Source organism: Delphinapterus leucas, chromosome 18 (genome assembly GCF_059928025.1).
Source record: "Delphinapterus leucas isolate spDelLeu-1000000601 "Yukka" chromosome 18, BTC_Dleu_Yukka2, whole genome shotgun sequence".
NCBI lineage: Eukaryota > Metazoa > Chordata > Mammalia > Artiodactyla > Monodontidae > Delphinapterus > Delphinapterus leucas.
In genome coordinates, this window is record NC_143146.1 from 60,943,148 (window position 1) to 60,961,032 (window position 17,885).

Consider the following 17,885-nt stretch of genomic DNA (forward strand, 5'->3'; position numbering starts at 1 on the left):
GATTAAATCATAAAATATATGCAGAATCTTTGTGGAGAAAAATTTTAAAACCTTTTGAAAAAACCAATATACAAAGTTAACACAGATACACCATGTTCAGGGATGGGAAGCCTCTATATCTCAAACTGATCTATAAATTCAATGCACTTCCAATCAACATGTCAGAGGAACTTTTTGAGGAATGTGACACTATGATTCTAAAACTTACATGGAAGATTAAAGGGTCAAGAATAACCAAGAGGGACTTCCCTGGTGGTCCAGCGGTTAAGACTCCACACTCCCAATGCAGGGGGCCTGGGTTTAATCCCTGGTTGGGGAACTAGATCTGCAGGCATGCTGCAACTAAGAGTCCACACACCACAGCTAAGAAGTCCGCATGCCGCAACTAAGAAGCCCGCATGCCACAACTAAAGATCTCACATGCTGTAACGAAGATCCTGCATGCCGCAACTAAGACCCGGCACAGCCTAAATAAATATTTTTTAAAACATTTAAAAAAAGAGAGAGAATAACCAAGATATTCCTGAAGAAAATAAGGTGTTTTGGGCGGGTGGTAAGGGGGCAGAGGTGTAATCAACCAATGATATACAATTTAGAACCCAGAAACAGACTCATGTGTATATGGAGATCTGATACATGACAGAGGTGACACTGTCGATCAATGAGAAAATAGTGCTGGGATAACTGATTATCCAAGTGGAAAAAAAACTGGATCCCTACCTTACATCATACACAAAAATAAATTCTAGATGAATGAGGATACAAATATAAAAGGAAAAACGTATGGCTTTTAGAGGAAATATAAAAGTTATTTTTTAAAAATGGAGGTATAACTGACATAGAAAAATAAAAATAATTTATAACCTTGGGTAGAAAATGCTTTTTAAAAAGATACAAAACCCATTTAAGAAAATTATTTGTATATTTAGCACATTAAAATAAAGAACTATGCACTGAAAAACATCATTAAGTGAAAAAGCAAGTGACAAATGGGGAGAAGATATTTACCGTACACATACCCAACTGAGAATGAATATCCAGGATGTATAAAAAATGCTTACAAATGAATAAGAAATAACCACCAAATGGAAAATGGTTAACAGGTATTTCATAGAGAGGACACATGTATAGCCAATCTATCTAAGTAGAAATCAGGGGGAATCACAACCACAAGATATCATTTTATGCCAACCAGATTGGTAAACATTAAAAGTTTGACAATACCAAGAATTAGTGGGGATATACAGCTATGTAAATTGGCCCAATCTCTCTGGAAAAATTTTCAGCATTATCAGGGAAACTTGACAACAACAACTCAAGAATTCTACTCCTAAGTGTAGTCCCTAAAGAAACTCTTCCATATGAACATAAGGAACATATACAAAAATGTTTAAAGCAGCATTGCTTGCAATAGCAAAAAGCTGGAGATAGTGCAAATGTCTTTTGACTCAAATATGGATAAATAAATTGTGGTATATAGCTACAATGAAATACTATACAGCAGTGACAATTAATGAACCACAGTCATACCCATCAACACTGTAAATTCTCTCTTTAATCCTTTACAAAATAATGTACTTTCATAATGTTGGCTTTTGCTTTCAGAGTCTCGGAGAAGTTTTTCTGTCTCACTATTTTTAAGTATTTCAAGTTGTGATAGCCCAAGTTGGTGATGGAAAACAGGCTCTGAGTCACTGGTGGAGGGAGGGGCTTCATTTTGAGTCATGCCTAGGACACTTATAAAATAATAAATTGCACTGGGCACAAGTCCACAATGCCAGGTACTTCTCAGATTTTCCAGGGGCCACTTCCTCCTATCTTCAATTTTCCCACAACTACAGTTCTACCTCTTAATGTCTTCATGTGTTTAATAAGAAGCAGAACGTTCCTGTGGTGGTCCCTGGCACTAAGTTCCCCAGGACTAGCCAATCTTTGAGGATAATAACAATCTGGACGGCCCAGCTCCCACCCCGTTTGTCTCCCAAATTCTCCAAGACCTTGACCACGACAGATTGGGCAGGTTTCCATTTCAATTCTCCTTCGCTCTCTGACCAAAACTCTCATGTATGCGAAGCCCTCATCACCCTCTGAGAGTCTGCGCAACTTGGGACTTCGAGCCAAGACATCCTCAAGCGACCAGATTTCAGCAAAACCTACGAACACAGTCAAATACAAGTATCAAATGATTTACTGTGTTGTGTTTCCTACACACACGGTCGCCGCCGGAGGAGCAGCCTTGCGTCGCCTCACCCACGCCTCGCCGTGACGTCACACAGGGCGCCGGGAAATGGCCGCCGGACCCTACGTCATTCGGTCGCGCAGAGTTGGCCGTTGCTATACAGTTGCTGGGAGGAGGCGACAAGTGGGGTAGCAGGGGCAAAGATCATGCAGGACAGCGAGAGGTTTCCTGGGCAGCAGAGGCCGCTGGGCTGGCGATGAAAGAAGCAGGGCAGATGCAAAATCTGGAGAGCGAGGGGGCCGGACGGTCAGTCAGCACCCAGACTGGCAGCATGACCGGTGAGTGCCCCGAATCCTCCCGCCACTCGCCTTTCGCTCTTCTCTGTGCGTCTCCCGCTGTTTTACTCTGGGTTCCCTGCCTGGCCGTCTTCGCCTGCGTTTCTGCTCCTGGGTGTCCCATCCCCGCCCTGGGCGCGTCCCTACCTCGGTCACCGGAATCGCTTGGCCCGGCTGCACTGGCTTTTGAAGTTGCGCTCACTACTCCCCTTTACTTTTCCTCCCAGGACCTGGAGCTGGGATCGACGAGCCTGCAAATTCCCCAAACTGTGTTTTTTATTCGATTTCAAAATTAGCCGCACGCGACGCTTTCCTATATTTCAACTGCTTTTCCTTCTAAGGTCACCGTATTTTTAGGTCTGGGTTCTAACCACTGCCCTTGTTGCAGCGCTTCATCACAGTCCAAAGTAAAGGTTGCTCCACGATGATCTCAGACGCAAGGACTTTTCATAACTTTTTTTGGAGTGTTCCCATAGCTACGTGTATCAGCTGTACTATTTTTTTCTGCTGGGTGAAAGAGGGCCCAACTTTGGAAAATGCTGGAAGACGTTGCCGGCAAGGAGGTTGAAATCAGTCTCCTGATAAGAAAGAACTTTGATTCTCTTGCACACGAATCCTTTCGCTCTGCCTCCTGCTAAAACAGCTGAGCTAAGGCTGCAGCACCCAAGTGGCATTGAACTTAGTTCTTATTTTCATCATTAGTAAAATGTTAAAGTGTTTGCCCTCTCTTTTGCAGGTGAAATACCAAGGCTTTCTAAAGTCAACCTTTTCACTCTGCTCAGTCTCTGGATGGAGCTCTTCCCATCAGTCAAAAGTCAAAGACAAAAGTGTCAGGTATAATTTGTTTCCTTGGACAGTTTTTCCCCTTAGACAGGCGGTGGTCTACAATTTGATTTTATTGCTCTAGTTTCGGTCACACTTAAACTCAACAAGGCTTCAAATTTGCAAAATACCTTCATGGTTTAGTGTGATACTTGTAATTCATAGCTGTGATAGTTTCTCTTTCCAGTCTAAAAGTAGAATATGTAGTTATCCTCTCAGACTGCCATCTGTATTTTCTTTGCTCAGGTGTCTGTTAAGGTCTTTGGCCCATTTTTTAATCAGGTTGTTTGTTTTCTTACTGTTGAGTTTTAAGAGTTCTTTATATATTTTGGAGAACAGTCTTTTATCAGATGTGTCTTTTATGATATTTTCTCCTAGTCTGTGACTTGTCTTCTCATTCTCCTGACATTGTCCTTTGCAGAGAAGTTTTTAATTTTAATGAAGTCCACCTTATCATTGATTTCTTTCATGCATCATGCCTTTGGTGTTGTAATTAAAAAGTCATCGCCATACTCAAGATCACCTAGATTTTCTCCTATGGTTATCTTCTAGGAGTGTTATAGTTTTGTATTTTACATTTAGGTCTATGACGCATTTTGAGTTAGTTTTTGTGAAGGGTGTAAGGTCTGTGTGTAGATAAGGAATTCACTTTTCATGATACAATGATATCTCTTGGAGTAGTTTTCTCCCAATACCTATGTAAAATGTTTTATAAATAATAAAACATTATTTAAAATGTTATGCATTTTTATCCCCTATTTTTCAACCACTCCCTTAACCCCCACCCTGGCTCCACATATTATTAATGGCTTTGAGAAAGTTCTTCATTTTCTTCATGGATTTTGAAGTCCTTTATTCTTCCTAGTTATTAACAGCTTAGTATTATTTTATGAAAGTAGAAGACTTCTAAGCTGTTGGGTTTCCTTTTTTTGGTTTGTTTTGGTTTTTTGCTGATGAAATTTCTCTTGAAGAGACAGATTAGAAGCAAATGTTTAGAGATTTAAGCCTTTTAAAAGTGCATTTAAAAAGCTGGGCTTTGCAGTGGAGTGTTATTCAACCACAGGAAGGAAAGACATCCTGCCATTTGCAGCACTGTAAATGGACCTTGAGCACATTATGCCAAATGAGATAAGTCAGACAGAGAAAGGCAAGTACTGTATGATCTCACTTATATGTAGAATCTAGAAAAGCCAAACTCAGAGAGAGTAAAATGGTGGTTACCATGAGCTGGGGCGGGGGGACAGGGACAGATGTTGTTTAAGGGTACAAACTTATGAGTAGTAAGTAAGCCCTAGAGATCTAATGCACAGTGCAGTGAATGTAGAAAACAATATTGTATTATAATCATCAAACATGCTAAGAGATAGAGGTGCTAATTATTATTATTATTTTATTATTATTTTCTTTTTTCTGCACTGGATCTTAGTTGCGGCATGTGGACTTGCTGGTTGTGGCATGCGAACTCTTAGTTGCGGCATGTGGGATCTAGTTCCCTGACCAGGGATTGAACCTGGGTCCCCTGCATTGAGAGCGTGGAGTCTTATCCACTGGGCCACTAGCAAAGTCCCTAGAGGTGCTAATTATCGCTACAATGACAATCATATTACAATATATAAATGTATCAAATTAATGTATTATACACCTTAATTTTGCGCAATGTTATATGTCAAGTATATTTCAGTTAAAAATAAATTAAATAGGGCTTCCCTGGTGGCGCAGTGGTTGAGAGTCCGCCTGCCGATGCAGCGCCCGCAACGGGAGAGGCCACAACAGTGAGAGGCCCGCGTACAGCAAAAATAAATAAATAAATTAATAAATTAAAAGCTGGGCTTTTTACAAATTGAGTAATAATTTTGAAGAACCTTTTTTAGTATCAAGATTTGGTCTCATTTTAATTCATTCACACACCACACACACACACGCGCACACACACCCCAAGAATACATCCTGTTCTTTTTCAGCAGAGAGGCACATTAAATTAAATAAATAATTCCACTGTTAATTGCACATGATGTTCATAAAGTTGATTAAGATCTTTTTCCTATTAAGAGAAGAAAAATGTTCTTTAAGCTAAAGTAATAAATTTGTTTCACTTAAATTATTTATCCTGCTTTTGCTATACAAATTAAGTCACAGAAACTCTAAGATGCAATTTCACAAGTACTTGTATTGGAAACATTGCTTCTGATACTTTACAAACCTTTGTCTTTTTAAAAATAAAATATTTTTATGTGTTATGAAAGTAATACATGTTTATTATTATTTTTTTTTTGCGGTACACGGGCCTCTCACCGTTGTGGCCTCTCCCGTTGCAGAGCACAGGCTCCAGACGCGCAGGCTCAGCGGCCGTGGCTCACGGGCCCAGCCGCTCTGCGGCATGTGGGATCTTCCTGGACCGGGGCATGAACCCGTGTCCCCGGCATCGGCAGGGGGACTCTCAACCACTGCGCCACCAGGGAAGCCCCATGTTTATTACTTATAAAATTGACAGAACAAAAAATCCCTCATAATTCCACCACCTAGAGACTACTAACATTTTTGTGTTGTTTCTCAATCTTTTTTCTCTATTTCCTTTACTCATTTGATATCATTTAATTCTGGATCCTGCCCTTTTCACTTAACATAGGAAAATCCTCATGCTGTAATACTATCATAAACACTGGAGTGGCAACTTAGTCTAATGCTTTGGGAGTAGCCAGTGGTTTCGCAATTAGCTTGCCTGGGTTCAAATCCTGGCTTCATCTCTTGCTAGTTGTGTAACCTTGCGTGAGTTACTTTACCTTTTTCTGTGTCATCTTCCTCATCTGTAAAATGGAGTGTTACTGGTACATACTACATGGAACTTTTATTGAAAAATGAATGACTTGATATTTGTAAAGGTCTTAGATAGTGCTTGGCATATACTATGTACTTTATGTGTTTGTTATTTTTATTTTATTTTATTTTTAAATTCAGTTTATTTAAACTAAATTTTTTTTTAAAGTTCACCAATTTCTCCCACCCCCACCCTTATCTTTGTCAACCACCATTCTGTTCTCTGTGTCTGTGAACTTGGGGGTTTTTGTTTGTTTGTTTTTAGATCCCACATATAAGAGAGATCATATGGTATTTGTCTTTCTCTGTCTGACTTACTTCACTTAGCATAATGCTCTTGAGATCCCTGTGTGTTGTTCCAGATGGCAAGATTTCATTGTTTTATGGCTAGATAATGTTCCACTGTGTGTGTATGTATATATATGCCACAATTTCTTTATCCATCCGTTGATGGACACTTAGGTTGTTTTCATATTTTGGCTTTTGTAAGTAAATGATGCTTCAGTGAACATTGGGAGTGCATATGTCTCTTCAAGTCAGTGTTTTCATCTTCTTTGGATAAGTACCCAGAAGTGAAATTGCTGGATCATATTGTAGTTCTATTTTTAATTTTTAGAGGACCCTCCATACTGTTCTCCATAGTGGCTGCACCAACTTACACTCTCACCAGCAGTGCCTGACAGCTCCCTTTTCATCACACCCTAACCCCAACACTTGTTACTTCTAGTCTTTTTGATAATAGCCATTCTGACAGGTGTGAGGTGGTATCTCACTGTGGTTCTGATTTGCATTTCCCTGATGATTAATGATGTAGAGTATCCTTTTGTGTACCTGTTGGCCATCTGTATATCTTCTTTGGAAAAATGTGTATTCATATCTTCTGCCCGTTTTTTAACTGGATTTGTTGGGTTTTTGCTATTGAGTTGTATGAGTTCTTTATATATTTGGGATATTAGCCTTTTGTCAGATATGTGATTTGCAAATATTTTCTCCCATTCAGTAGGTTGCCTTTTCGTTTTCTTGATGGCTTCTTTTGCTGTGCAGAAGCTTTTTAGTTTGTTGTATTCCCAGTTGTTTATTTTTGCTTTTGTTGCTTTTGCTCTTGGTGTCAGATTCAAAAAATTGCCAAAATCTATGTCAAGGAGCTTACCACCTGTTTTCTTCTAGGAATTGTATGGTTTTTATTATCATTTTATTGTCCTCTTAATGATTGCATAACAGTCCATTGTAGCAATGTAACATGTTTATTCCCTTATTATTGAACATTTAAATTGTCTGTCATTTTTACCAGTCTTATGGAATTATTAACTTCAACCACTTCAGAATATAACTACTATCTGAGTTTTCTATGTTGTCAAATATTTACAGTGTATGAGTGTGCCTTGAGGATTGTTCAGCAAGTTATATATTGAGTATAAAGAAAAAGAATTTTTAATAATCCAGTCTAAAACTAGATAAATGAGTAGGAGAGAAACTATTTATGAGACTTCTGAGTACTTACTTTTAAGTAAGTACTTAAAAGTTTTGAAGTACAAATCGAGTACTGTTGAACATGGCTGTCATTTAAAAATAGTTCTCTCTCCTACTGGTTTATAGTTTTAAATTTCAGTTAAGTAAGACTTACCTAAATTGCCTGAATGTTACTTTAGTAAGAATTAGAATAACTGCATTGTTCCCTCATATTTCTCTGCACATCACATATTTGTCTTTCTCTCCCAGGTCTTCCCATTGTGTCCTCTGGTGTTGTACCTTATCTTTATGCTGAAAGACCTCACATACTTTTCCAGAACAGAAGTAATATAGGATAACAGTGAAGACAATGGATGTGGGGCTCAGATCCTTGCTTACCCATTTATTAGTTATGTAACCATGTTTGAGATATTTAATCTCTATCCACAGTTTCTTCATCTGCAAAATGGGAATAATCATAGCTACTTTTGTAAAGATTACATGAGGTAATTTAGGGCCTGATACATGGCCAACACTCAGTAAATGTTAGGTATTATTATTATTATCATACATATAATCAGCATCACCACTACTACCATCCACATCCCCATAATTACATTACCAACATAATTACTTCCTCCACTTCCCATTCTACTTGAACAGAAACCTCATTCCCAGGACATGGCTTTTCTTGTAAATTTCTTAGAGGTTACTCCTTTTCTAGCATCCAGCCCTTGTTTCAGAAAACCAAGAGGTCAGCATACACCGAGTTTGTCATTCCCACTTTCAAACTTTCTTCAATTTATTGCATATCACACCTACTTTGGGGCTCACAGGATTCTGCTATTTCGTTCTGTCATCTACTTACCTCATAATCACTTTCCTGTGTTCTTAAATCATAAGCTCTGTAAGAGCTGCATCCTGAGCAACTGGGTTTATGGCTGGCACATAGAAAGGGTTCAGTAAATATTTGTTGAATTAATAAATGAAAAATAAATCTGCTAAGAAAATTTATGTTCAAAAACTGGTTGCATGGATGGATGGATGGATGAACGAAATTATCCCCTGGTTCAAAACTTTCTACTTCAAGTTTTACTTTTAGAGGAGACTTATGGACATTCCTATATTAGTGTCAACAAAGCTCATGGCTTAAAACAACACAAATGTATATTCTTACAGTTCTATAGATCAGAAGTCCAAAATGGGTCTCACTAGACTAAAATCAAAATGTTGCCAGGGCTGCATTCCTTCTATAGACTCTCAGGGAGAATCTGTTTCCTTGCCTTTTCCTGCTTCTAGAAGCTGCACACATTCCTTAGCTTGTGAACCTCTTCTTCCACCTTCAATGCCAGCAATGGCGGGATGAGGCTTTTTCATGTTACATCCCTCTAGCACTGACTCTCCTGCCTCCCTCTTTCACTTTTAGGACCCTTGTGATTACACTGGTAATGTGATTACATTGCCCAGATAATCCAGGACAACCTCCCCATCTCAAGATGATTTGCAACTTTAATTCCGTATGCAACCTTGCCATGTAATATAACATAGCCACAGGCTCCAGGGATTGGGACTGGGAGGTCTTTGGGGGACCGTTATTCTGCCTACCACAATCCATAGTTCATATCCTTGCTACATAGTTCTTCACCTTCCCAGTACCAGGTAATTTACCTCTATTCCCCTTTTGTCCTTCTTAGCCATGGCCACATTAGGACTTTTCCATTGCTCAAAACTGCCCCAACTCTGAAACCTTAAACTACAGAATTTTATTTTCAGTTCTTCTGTAATTTGGAAAAGTATTCAGGGACCAGATTATAAAAGCCTTATTTACTAGGTTGAGTAGCCTGAACTTGAACCTGAACAAAGCAGGAAGTCAGTACAGAGTTTCATCGAGGAAAAAAATAAATGGCCACAGCCAAAGAAACCAGTCTTTAAATAGGAAATATTGAATTAATCACATCTTATGTACTAATCTTTTTTTCCCCCCTTAATCTGCGTTTAATTAGGAAAGGGAGGAAGGAAAGCATGGACCCTTAGGAGATTATGAAGAGATGGCCAGAGTATCTACTGACAAAAAACAGGTGAATTTTTATGATTTAAAAAAAAAGCATAGGCTCATAATAACAAAGCAAAAGGAATGGTATAAAGTAGAATAAAAGTCTCTTTTATACTCAAGTTCCCCATTCCCACTTCCAAGAGAGTTTTTGTATCCTCTTCTAAAAATCATACATTTACAAGACTATACATGTCTCTCCAAAGGTTGGGGGTGGTGAGGGAGAACAGATGGGATTATGTATTCTGTAATACGTTCCTACATCTTGCTCTTTCTTAAAATTTTTCAAATTTAACTCTTCTCACCTTCCCATATTAGTTTACATAGATGTGTTGAGAAACACTCTTCATGTTCTTTCAAACTCCAACACATCCTGCTGGTCTTGCCAAGAATGCAAGGCCCTAACTGTTCTTTACCTAGGCCATTTCTCAAGAGTTGTGTTTGCCGCAAGCAACCTTGAGGGTTGAGATAATGTCTCCCTCTGGGACATAGAGCAGGTTTGCTCACTATTTGCAATAAAACATAACAGATTCCCGAGCTCAGTGTTCCTCTCCTGTAACACAACCTGCTTCATGTCCAGGAATCCATATGGACCCATCTGCATGACCCCTTGTGGGACTTGGGGGCAAGGGAACCATCACAAACATGATGTCACATGGCTTGCTGTGCTGTGAACCATAAAGTCCTTTGTTTCTGACCCAGGAGTTTCATGTCTTCTGCTAGCATCCATGAAACAGTAACAGGCTAACTTACTAGCTTGTAAGTAGGGTAAAATCAAAGCCCAAACCTGGCAAGATGAGCCTTGTTCTTTTTAATATTGCATAGTATTTCCTTGCTATTTTAATCTTTTGAGTTTTCCAGAGAGATTCTGATTCATTGGGTGTGAAGTGGAGACATGTATATTTTGAAAAAAGTTACCTTGATGATTCTGATGTACATTCCTGGAGATTTCCTGACTATTTCTGAGAGTGAGTCTCTAGAATGCCCAAAAGAATATAGAAATAATTTATTTTAGAATAGTTAGATGTTTTTAATTATAAGAAAGGCAAAAGGGAAAAGAGACATGAATTGCCATTTAAATAAATGTACTACTTCATGTACAAACCAGACTGTCCTCTTTTGCCTATGTTTTAATGTAGAACTCTGTGACTAGGATTACATAGACACTTGCCAAGATGTTAGTGAAGTGAAGCAAAATCAGGATCCAGAACAGTGATTCACTGCAAAGATTCAGTCTTCTGGGAGTTGGAGTAAGTGGAAGTATCGAAATGGAATGCAACTTAGGCTTTTATTGGTTTTGTTTTGTTTTCAGTTTGGGATGGAAAAATCTTGGTCTCAAACTTGATATTTTGGCCTTAACTAGAAACAAAATGGAAAAAGAAAAAAGATATTTTCTGAAGTGAAAAGGACTCTAGACAAAAAAGTGATAAACTTGGCCTAAAAGATTGTTCCAATAAAAAAATAAATTGTTGAGTATGTTTCCCATTTTTTAGGAATAATTTTTTTTAAAGTCTTTTGTGGTCAGGGTTTCTGGCTTTATCTCTGTCTGCATAACTACTTAGAAAATCTAAAGCTAAAATCATTTAATTGCAGCCATTTCCATTGGTCACAATTGGTGCATTTAAATAAAAGGAGCTCTAGTCTACTAAGATCTTTTGATAAGGCCTCATCAGTGGCAATTTTTTTAAAAGCTTGCTGGAAGTATTTAGAAGTAGATACTAACATAAACTTTATGTTTGAGGAACATAAAGCTCTTAAGAAATTTTGGGATAGGGAGGGGAAAGGAGTCAAGGTAAATTTAAGGCTTATTTTAAAAGCCAGTATAGGCAGGTCTTTCATATTTAATCTATGTTTTTGGACATATGTTTTGTAAGGGAAGGATTTTTATATTCCTTTTAAATGTCCAGAATGTTTAGGAGATGGTTGATTACCTCTGAAAGGAAATTCTATGAAATCTTCTCTGTTCCTTCACATTTCACAAAGTATCATTCTCCATAGTTTCAAAAATTTATGCTCATAATTGAAACCGAAACTTGACTATTTTAGTAAATACAGCTTTGGACTGATCTTTAAAGTGATTTCAAATGTGTCCTATTGGGAATAACTGTAGAGTAAAATCCCTTTGAAAGGGAGTAGGGAATAATGGACACTGTTCTCAGCCCAAGTCCCCCTCATATTATAAAATCCCGTATGAACCTAAGGATTAGGTTTACATTCCTTACTTCAGGATCTTTTGCTGTGAAAACAGCGTAGACTGTTTTGTGGCTTATGTAGAACTGATTTTTAACCTTAGTCTATTCTATCTGATATTAATATTGTTATAGCAGCTTATTTGATTAGTATCTGTATAAGTTAGGACACTTTAGGTTTAAAGTAACCACTCTTCAGAACTCCAGCCAGTGCTCAGCCTCTGGGGCTTAAAGCAAAGTCGGCCCAGTCCCTTACTGTGGGTGGGAACCTGCTGAGATAGCTGCACTTTACTGCTTATGCTTTGAGTTCTGTCTTCCTTCCTAACACCTGAGGGTTATGTCTTCCTTTCTTTTGAGCTTGACTATGCATTTTAAAACATTTTTAAAATTATAAATAATCTGTATATTTGTAGGAGGTGGGTCCTACCACATTAGGCTAGACTGCCATAGTCCTAAAGATTGTTAGAGTCAATTTTTAGAAAGAAGTTGAGAATTATCTTTATTTTAGTCAGTATTTAAAATATTTAAAAATTTAGTAGACGTAAGCTATCGTATATAGGATGGATAAACAACAAGGTCCCTGTATAGCACAGAGAACTATATTCAATATCCTATCATAAACCATAATGGAAAAGAATATTTAAAAAAAAAGAATATATATATATATATGTATAGCTGAATCACTTTGCTTTACAGCAGTAACACAACATTGTAAATCAACTATACTTCAATAAAAAAAATTTTTTTGAAAACTTAATATGACCTCTGATTTAGTTCTGCCTTTTACCATCTATGGGTCTTTCAGAAAATCATGTAAACTCTGGGCTTCACTTATTCATGTGTAAAATCACAGGGTTTTCCAAGTTTTTACTTATTATCTAGAAGCTTAATACTAAGTAGTCTTAGACTAGATTAAGAAACAAGTCAAATCGACTTCATTATTGCCCTTTACTAGGTTAAAATGTATTCGTTTTTTACTAGGGTAAATTTATGATAATTAAATGCATAATTGTTTGGTTAATAAAGCCTAGATTTAGAAAATTTCTGGTAGAAAGTCAACATTAAACTTTCAGAAAAATTTTTGGACCTAATGAGAAATGTGCTTTTGTTCAAACTGTGTTCAGATGAAGAATTAAACAAAACTTTCATTTTATTAATAAATCAAGTATAATCCATGATACGATCATTAGATATTATAACTAATCACATAAATTATAAAATAAATTATTATTTTGTATCTTAATGTAGGTGAAGAGAACTGGTCTTGTGGTGGTGAAAAACATGAAAATTGTTGGTCTCCACTGTTCAAGTGAAGATTTACATGCTGGGAAAATCGCTCTGATAAAACATGGGTCAAGGTTGAAAAACTGTGATCTTTATTTTTCCAGAAAACCATGTTCTGCTTGTTTGAAAATGATTGTAAATGGTAAGTGCAGATAAGGCTTTGTTGGAGATTAATAGCATTTATCTGAGAACAAATCAAGTGGGAACAAATTGCCTGAATACCACAGAGATAATTTAAAAATATAAATATATATCTGAAGACAGTTTGATGTACTGTAAGAAGAAGAGTCGGAAAACATGGATTCTGGTCTCAGCTCTGTCACTAACTAGTTAGATGACCCTCAGTGTATTGGTAGATTTAATACTAGCTGCTATAACAAATAAACATCAACATTTCAGTGGCTTAATACACTAGATACTTATCACTCATGTAATAGTCCAGTGCAAGTGTTGCTGAACAGCAGACAGCTATTCTCCATGTGGTTGATCTGTGGGCCTAGGCATCTTCTGTCTTGTTGCTACTGTCATCCTTCTGGCCTCCTCTGCATCTAGAGACAGAGAGTAGAGAAGGCATACCTGCTTCTTAAAAACCCTGGCCTGGAAGTCACAGACATCATTTCTGTTCACATCCATTGTGGGAACTGTAGTTTCTGGCTGGGCGGCTGCCTCCCAATGACTACTCTACCCTTTGGAAGGAGGAGAACAAAGTATTAACATATAGCTATCTATCTCTGCCACTCTGGGCTACTCACTAATCCTTTTTGTGCTTATGATTCTATTTTGCACCCAGGTAAGTATTCAGACCACTTTCCTATTTAAAAAATAGTATATCTTTTACATAGGCACTGTGATGATTTTGATTTATAATATGAATTATATACTTAGTCTCCATTCCATTCTGGACACAGAGCAACTAAAATCTTTTGAATTTCCTGAGTGTTAAGAATGAGAAAGGTGTCTTTTGTTATTCATAACAAGTCCCTTTCCACCATTACTGAGTTTATGTTAATGAAGTAACTTTTGGGAATCCCCTATGGATGGGGCATGGTTGCCAGGGGAACCAGCCAGGTGACTAGAGGGTTGGAACTTGCAGCCTCACCCCGACCAGACCTCTGGGGAGGAGAGCCAGGCTACAGTTTGAGTTCAAACACCAATGGCCAGTGACCTAATCAATCATGCCTATGTAATGAAGCTTCCTTAAAACCCAAAAGGACACGGTTCAGAGAGCTTCTGGGGAAAAAAAGGCTAATGTAGTTCCTAATCCTTTCCCTCAAGCTGTTATTTGGGGGCAAAAAGGGGCAAAAACCAATTTAATGTAATACATCATGTAATACCAAATGAGTAATAACAGCTGTAAATGATATATGAGCTCAGAGGAGAGACAAGTGATCCCTGCAGGCTGGCATGTTATAAATAGCTGGGGCTTAAGCTGGACCTTCATGGGTCAGATGTAGAGGAGGAGGAACACATTCCTGGTCAGGAGGACAATGCATGCGGGGTCATCAAGTTGTGAGAAGCAGGGTTCTGGGGGTCAGTGTTCGGGGTGGAAAATTATTCTTGAAGAGAATAGTGGCAGAAGGATTATAATGATAGGTTGGGGCCTTAATGGAGAACTCTGAAAAACTGTCTGGCCTTTGGGCTTTATCTTATAGAACAGAGTTGCTAAATTTGCTTTGAGGAAGAGCTGTTTTTGTTTATATCAAAGTCTTAAGAGTAATGATCAGATCGGTGATCAGGGCAGTTCCCTTAAGCTACAAGTGGAAGCACTTCCAGAAGAAATGGTCATGTGGCTAGAGTCTCCTGGCCTGCATCGAGTATTTCAAGCTGGTAAGTAGGTACCTATGATAAGTTATTAGATTCTGTAGTCTTTCCCCTGCAATTACGAATAGAGAAGGTAAGTGTGATAGTGGTGGTGGCATTTTTTTCTCCTTTTCCCATTGAAGAGTTTTGAGCAGGATGTAACATGATTAAGATGATTATTTGTTGTTGTTATTGAATTAGAACATGGAAAGATAAAGAGCTTGAGAGCTTGATTAGTAGACTTGCATTAGATAAGGTGTAAAATAGGGTTCAGGTGGCGGCATTGATCTAGAAAGGAAAGAATGTGAAAGAACCAGACATTTGTCGACTGATCTCTTCTAGAGTCAAGAGAGAAGAATGAATAAAAGTCGTGTTTTGCGCTGAGTTGACTACACTTAAAGCACTCTTAATAGCCTCAGAGCCAAGAATTAGAAAAATGGAGGAGTACGAGTAATTCACCATTGCTTGTGTCTTTGAGTTCAGACACTTAAACCTTGCAAGAGAGATAATGAAATGTGGAAAATAAGGAAGAACATGCAATGGAAATGCTTTTATGCTGGTATTAGAGCCATATATAAATAAAATTGCTATGTTTGATTAGGCTTATACGTTATTTACTTATCTTGGAAAGGGGCATGGTTTAACCCCATGCTCTAGCTAACTTATTTCAGTTATAATTACTGTTACCTCAGTTACAAAGCAAACATTTCTAAAGCATAGTGGTTCTCAAACTGTGGTCTGTGACCTCCTCATGGTCCACAAGGTCAAAACTATTTTCATAATAATACTACATTTATGCTAATAGTACTAAAAAAATGTTGAGTAAGACTACTGTTGCAGTTGTATGAATCAAGGCAATAGTAGTAGTCATTGTACTCTTACATAGCCACCTACTTGGAGTTAAAAAAAAAGGTGGAGGGTGTGGAGTTTCATGTAAGAATGTCATTGATGAAACAGTAAAAAAAAAAATCAATTTTATTAAACCCAGCCCTTAGTACGCATCTTTTTAAGATTCTGTATGAGAAAATAGGAGGTGGACATAAAGCACTTTTGCTATAAACCTAAGTATGAAGTTTGCCTTAAGGAAAACCGCTTATGCAATTGTTTGAGTCACAAACTGAATTATCCAATTTTTTTCATGGAACACCATGAACTAACAAACCATAGTTACTTAGACTTGGCTATTTGGCAGACATTTTCTCAAAAATGAATGAAGTGAAACCGTCACTTCCAGGAAAACAGCTGACAGCATTTATTGCCACTGATAAAATTTGAGCCTTCAAGTGAAAATTAGAATTGAAAAACTCCTATCTACCATCATCATAAGCTTACAGCTTCCCACTGCTTAAAGACTCTTCTGATGAGATTGGTGGTTACTATTAATGAATGAGTTTTGGTTTTTTCTTAAGTATTGTGAAATCAGTAAACTCTTGTTTTCCAAATGACCAGTGCATGATGCTAGAAAATCACGCGTGAGTGAAAGAGCCATTCTAAGTGTAAGATAGACAAGTGGACTTTAACATTCCAAAAGTTTGTTGTGTGATTTTAGGTTCCACACTGTTACTTACCTCTAAGAAACTATCCCTTCTCAAAATTTTATGTAGTGTGAAGAATATTCATAATTATTTGAAATGGCTGTTAAAATACTCCTTTTTTAACTGCATATCATGTGAGGCCGGACACTTTTTATATATACTTCAGTGAAAAGCTAAGGCAAGAGGTTGAAAGCAGAAGTGGACTTGAGAACCCAACTATCTTCTATTCAGCCGGATAATAAAGAGATTTGTATAAACTTTAATGCCATTCTTCTCAACTGGCGTTTGTTTTGGAAAATTGTTATTTTTTATTGAACTGTTATTTATATTAATTTATGATGGTTCTTATTGCTATTTTTAATGAATTAATATTTTAAAATTTTGTTTAAATTTTCTAATGCAGTAAATATCAGTAGATATAGTCCACATAAACAAAAACTCTTTGGGGTCCTCATTGATTTTTAAGAGTGTAACAGAGTCTGAGACAAAAAATTTGAGAACCTTTGCTGTAGCTTCTGCTACTAGTACATGAAAATACGTTTAAACATTGGTCATCCCCTCTTCTTGAATCAAGATTACTAGAAGCAACCAGAATGCTTAGATGAAAGATTGATCATTACTGCTGGTTAGGAAATGAATTATGAGAACTCCAACAGAGGGAAAAAGAAACAGCCAGAGGAAACATTCTGATAGCTTTGAGGCCTTCAAGATTACTTTACAGCCCAAGGCACAGTAAGGGTCAGTAGTAGGAGGGAGTAGATAGAAATGTGTGTTTGTTTAACTCGAATTTTTTAGTTCATCTGTATCTTTGAATGAAGAAAACGTGTGGGCCATCTGCCTGTTCACTTCTGGGCACAATTATCAAAAACATAAATGCCTCTCCTAGCAGAAGTTACATGAGACACTAGCAAAGGCGTTTCTTTGTTGTAAAATAGTAACTAATTGATAAACATTTATGTGCTTAGTTTTGTATAAGGCATCTCATCGTTCATTCTCAAACACAAATTAAAAACTTTTTTCATATTATCCAGTTTTGTTTTCTCTTTTGTAAATTGTTCATTTATTTTGTCTCTCTTGGAGGCTTTATTCTTGTCAATTCATATGTGCTCTTAGTGGATTAAAATCTCTATATCAAAGATTACTAACCTTTTCTCTGTTACATTTATTGAAAAACGTTCCTTCTAGTTTGTTGTTTTGGCTTCAATTTTGTGGACTTAAAAACAATTAATATTGCTTCCTCTCCCCCCGCTTCCCTGCTGCCCTCACATTACAAATTCTTTGTGGACGTTTTGGATAACTGCATATTTTATTATGAGGAAGACTGTGATGTGTTAAACCATTCCTCTATTTTGGCCATTTAGATTTTTTCTGTGTTTTTACTGTTTTAAACAATGCTGCACTAAACATACGCATGCATGAATTTTCTTT

At 37.4% G+C, this 17,885-nt stretch overlaps 1 protein-coding gene across 3 annotated transcripts in view; it reads left to right on the plus strand.

The window, feature by feature from the left end:
* Positions 1 to 2,319: 2,319 nt before the first annotated feature.
* The window catches only part of CDADC1 (cytidine and dCMP deaminase domain containing 1), a 40,721-nt gene continuing 25,155 nt past the window's right edge, over positions 2,320 to 17,885 (plus strand). Inside the window, exons 1-4 of one of the 3 annotated variants that reach the window (XM_022574819.2) lie at positions 2,320 to 2,517; positions 3,251 to 3,348; positions 9,603 to 9,677; positions 13,087 to 13,264. In XM_022574819.2, coding sequence (XP_022430527.1) covers positions 2,436 to 2,517; positions 3,251 to 3,348; positions 9,603 to 9,677; positions 13,087 to 13,264 — 433 coding nt within the window. In that variant the 5' untranslated portion in view covers positions 2,320 to 2,435. The remainder of the gene's footprint in view (positions 2,518 to 3,250; positions 3,349 to 9,602; positions 9,678 to 13,086; positions 13,265 to 17,885) is intronic. The other 2 variants (XM_022574820.3, XM_022574818.2) reach the window with 2 other exon arrangements.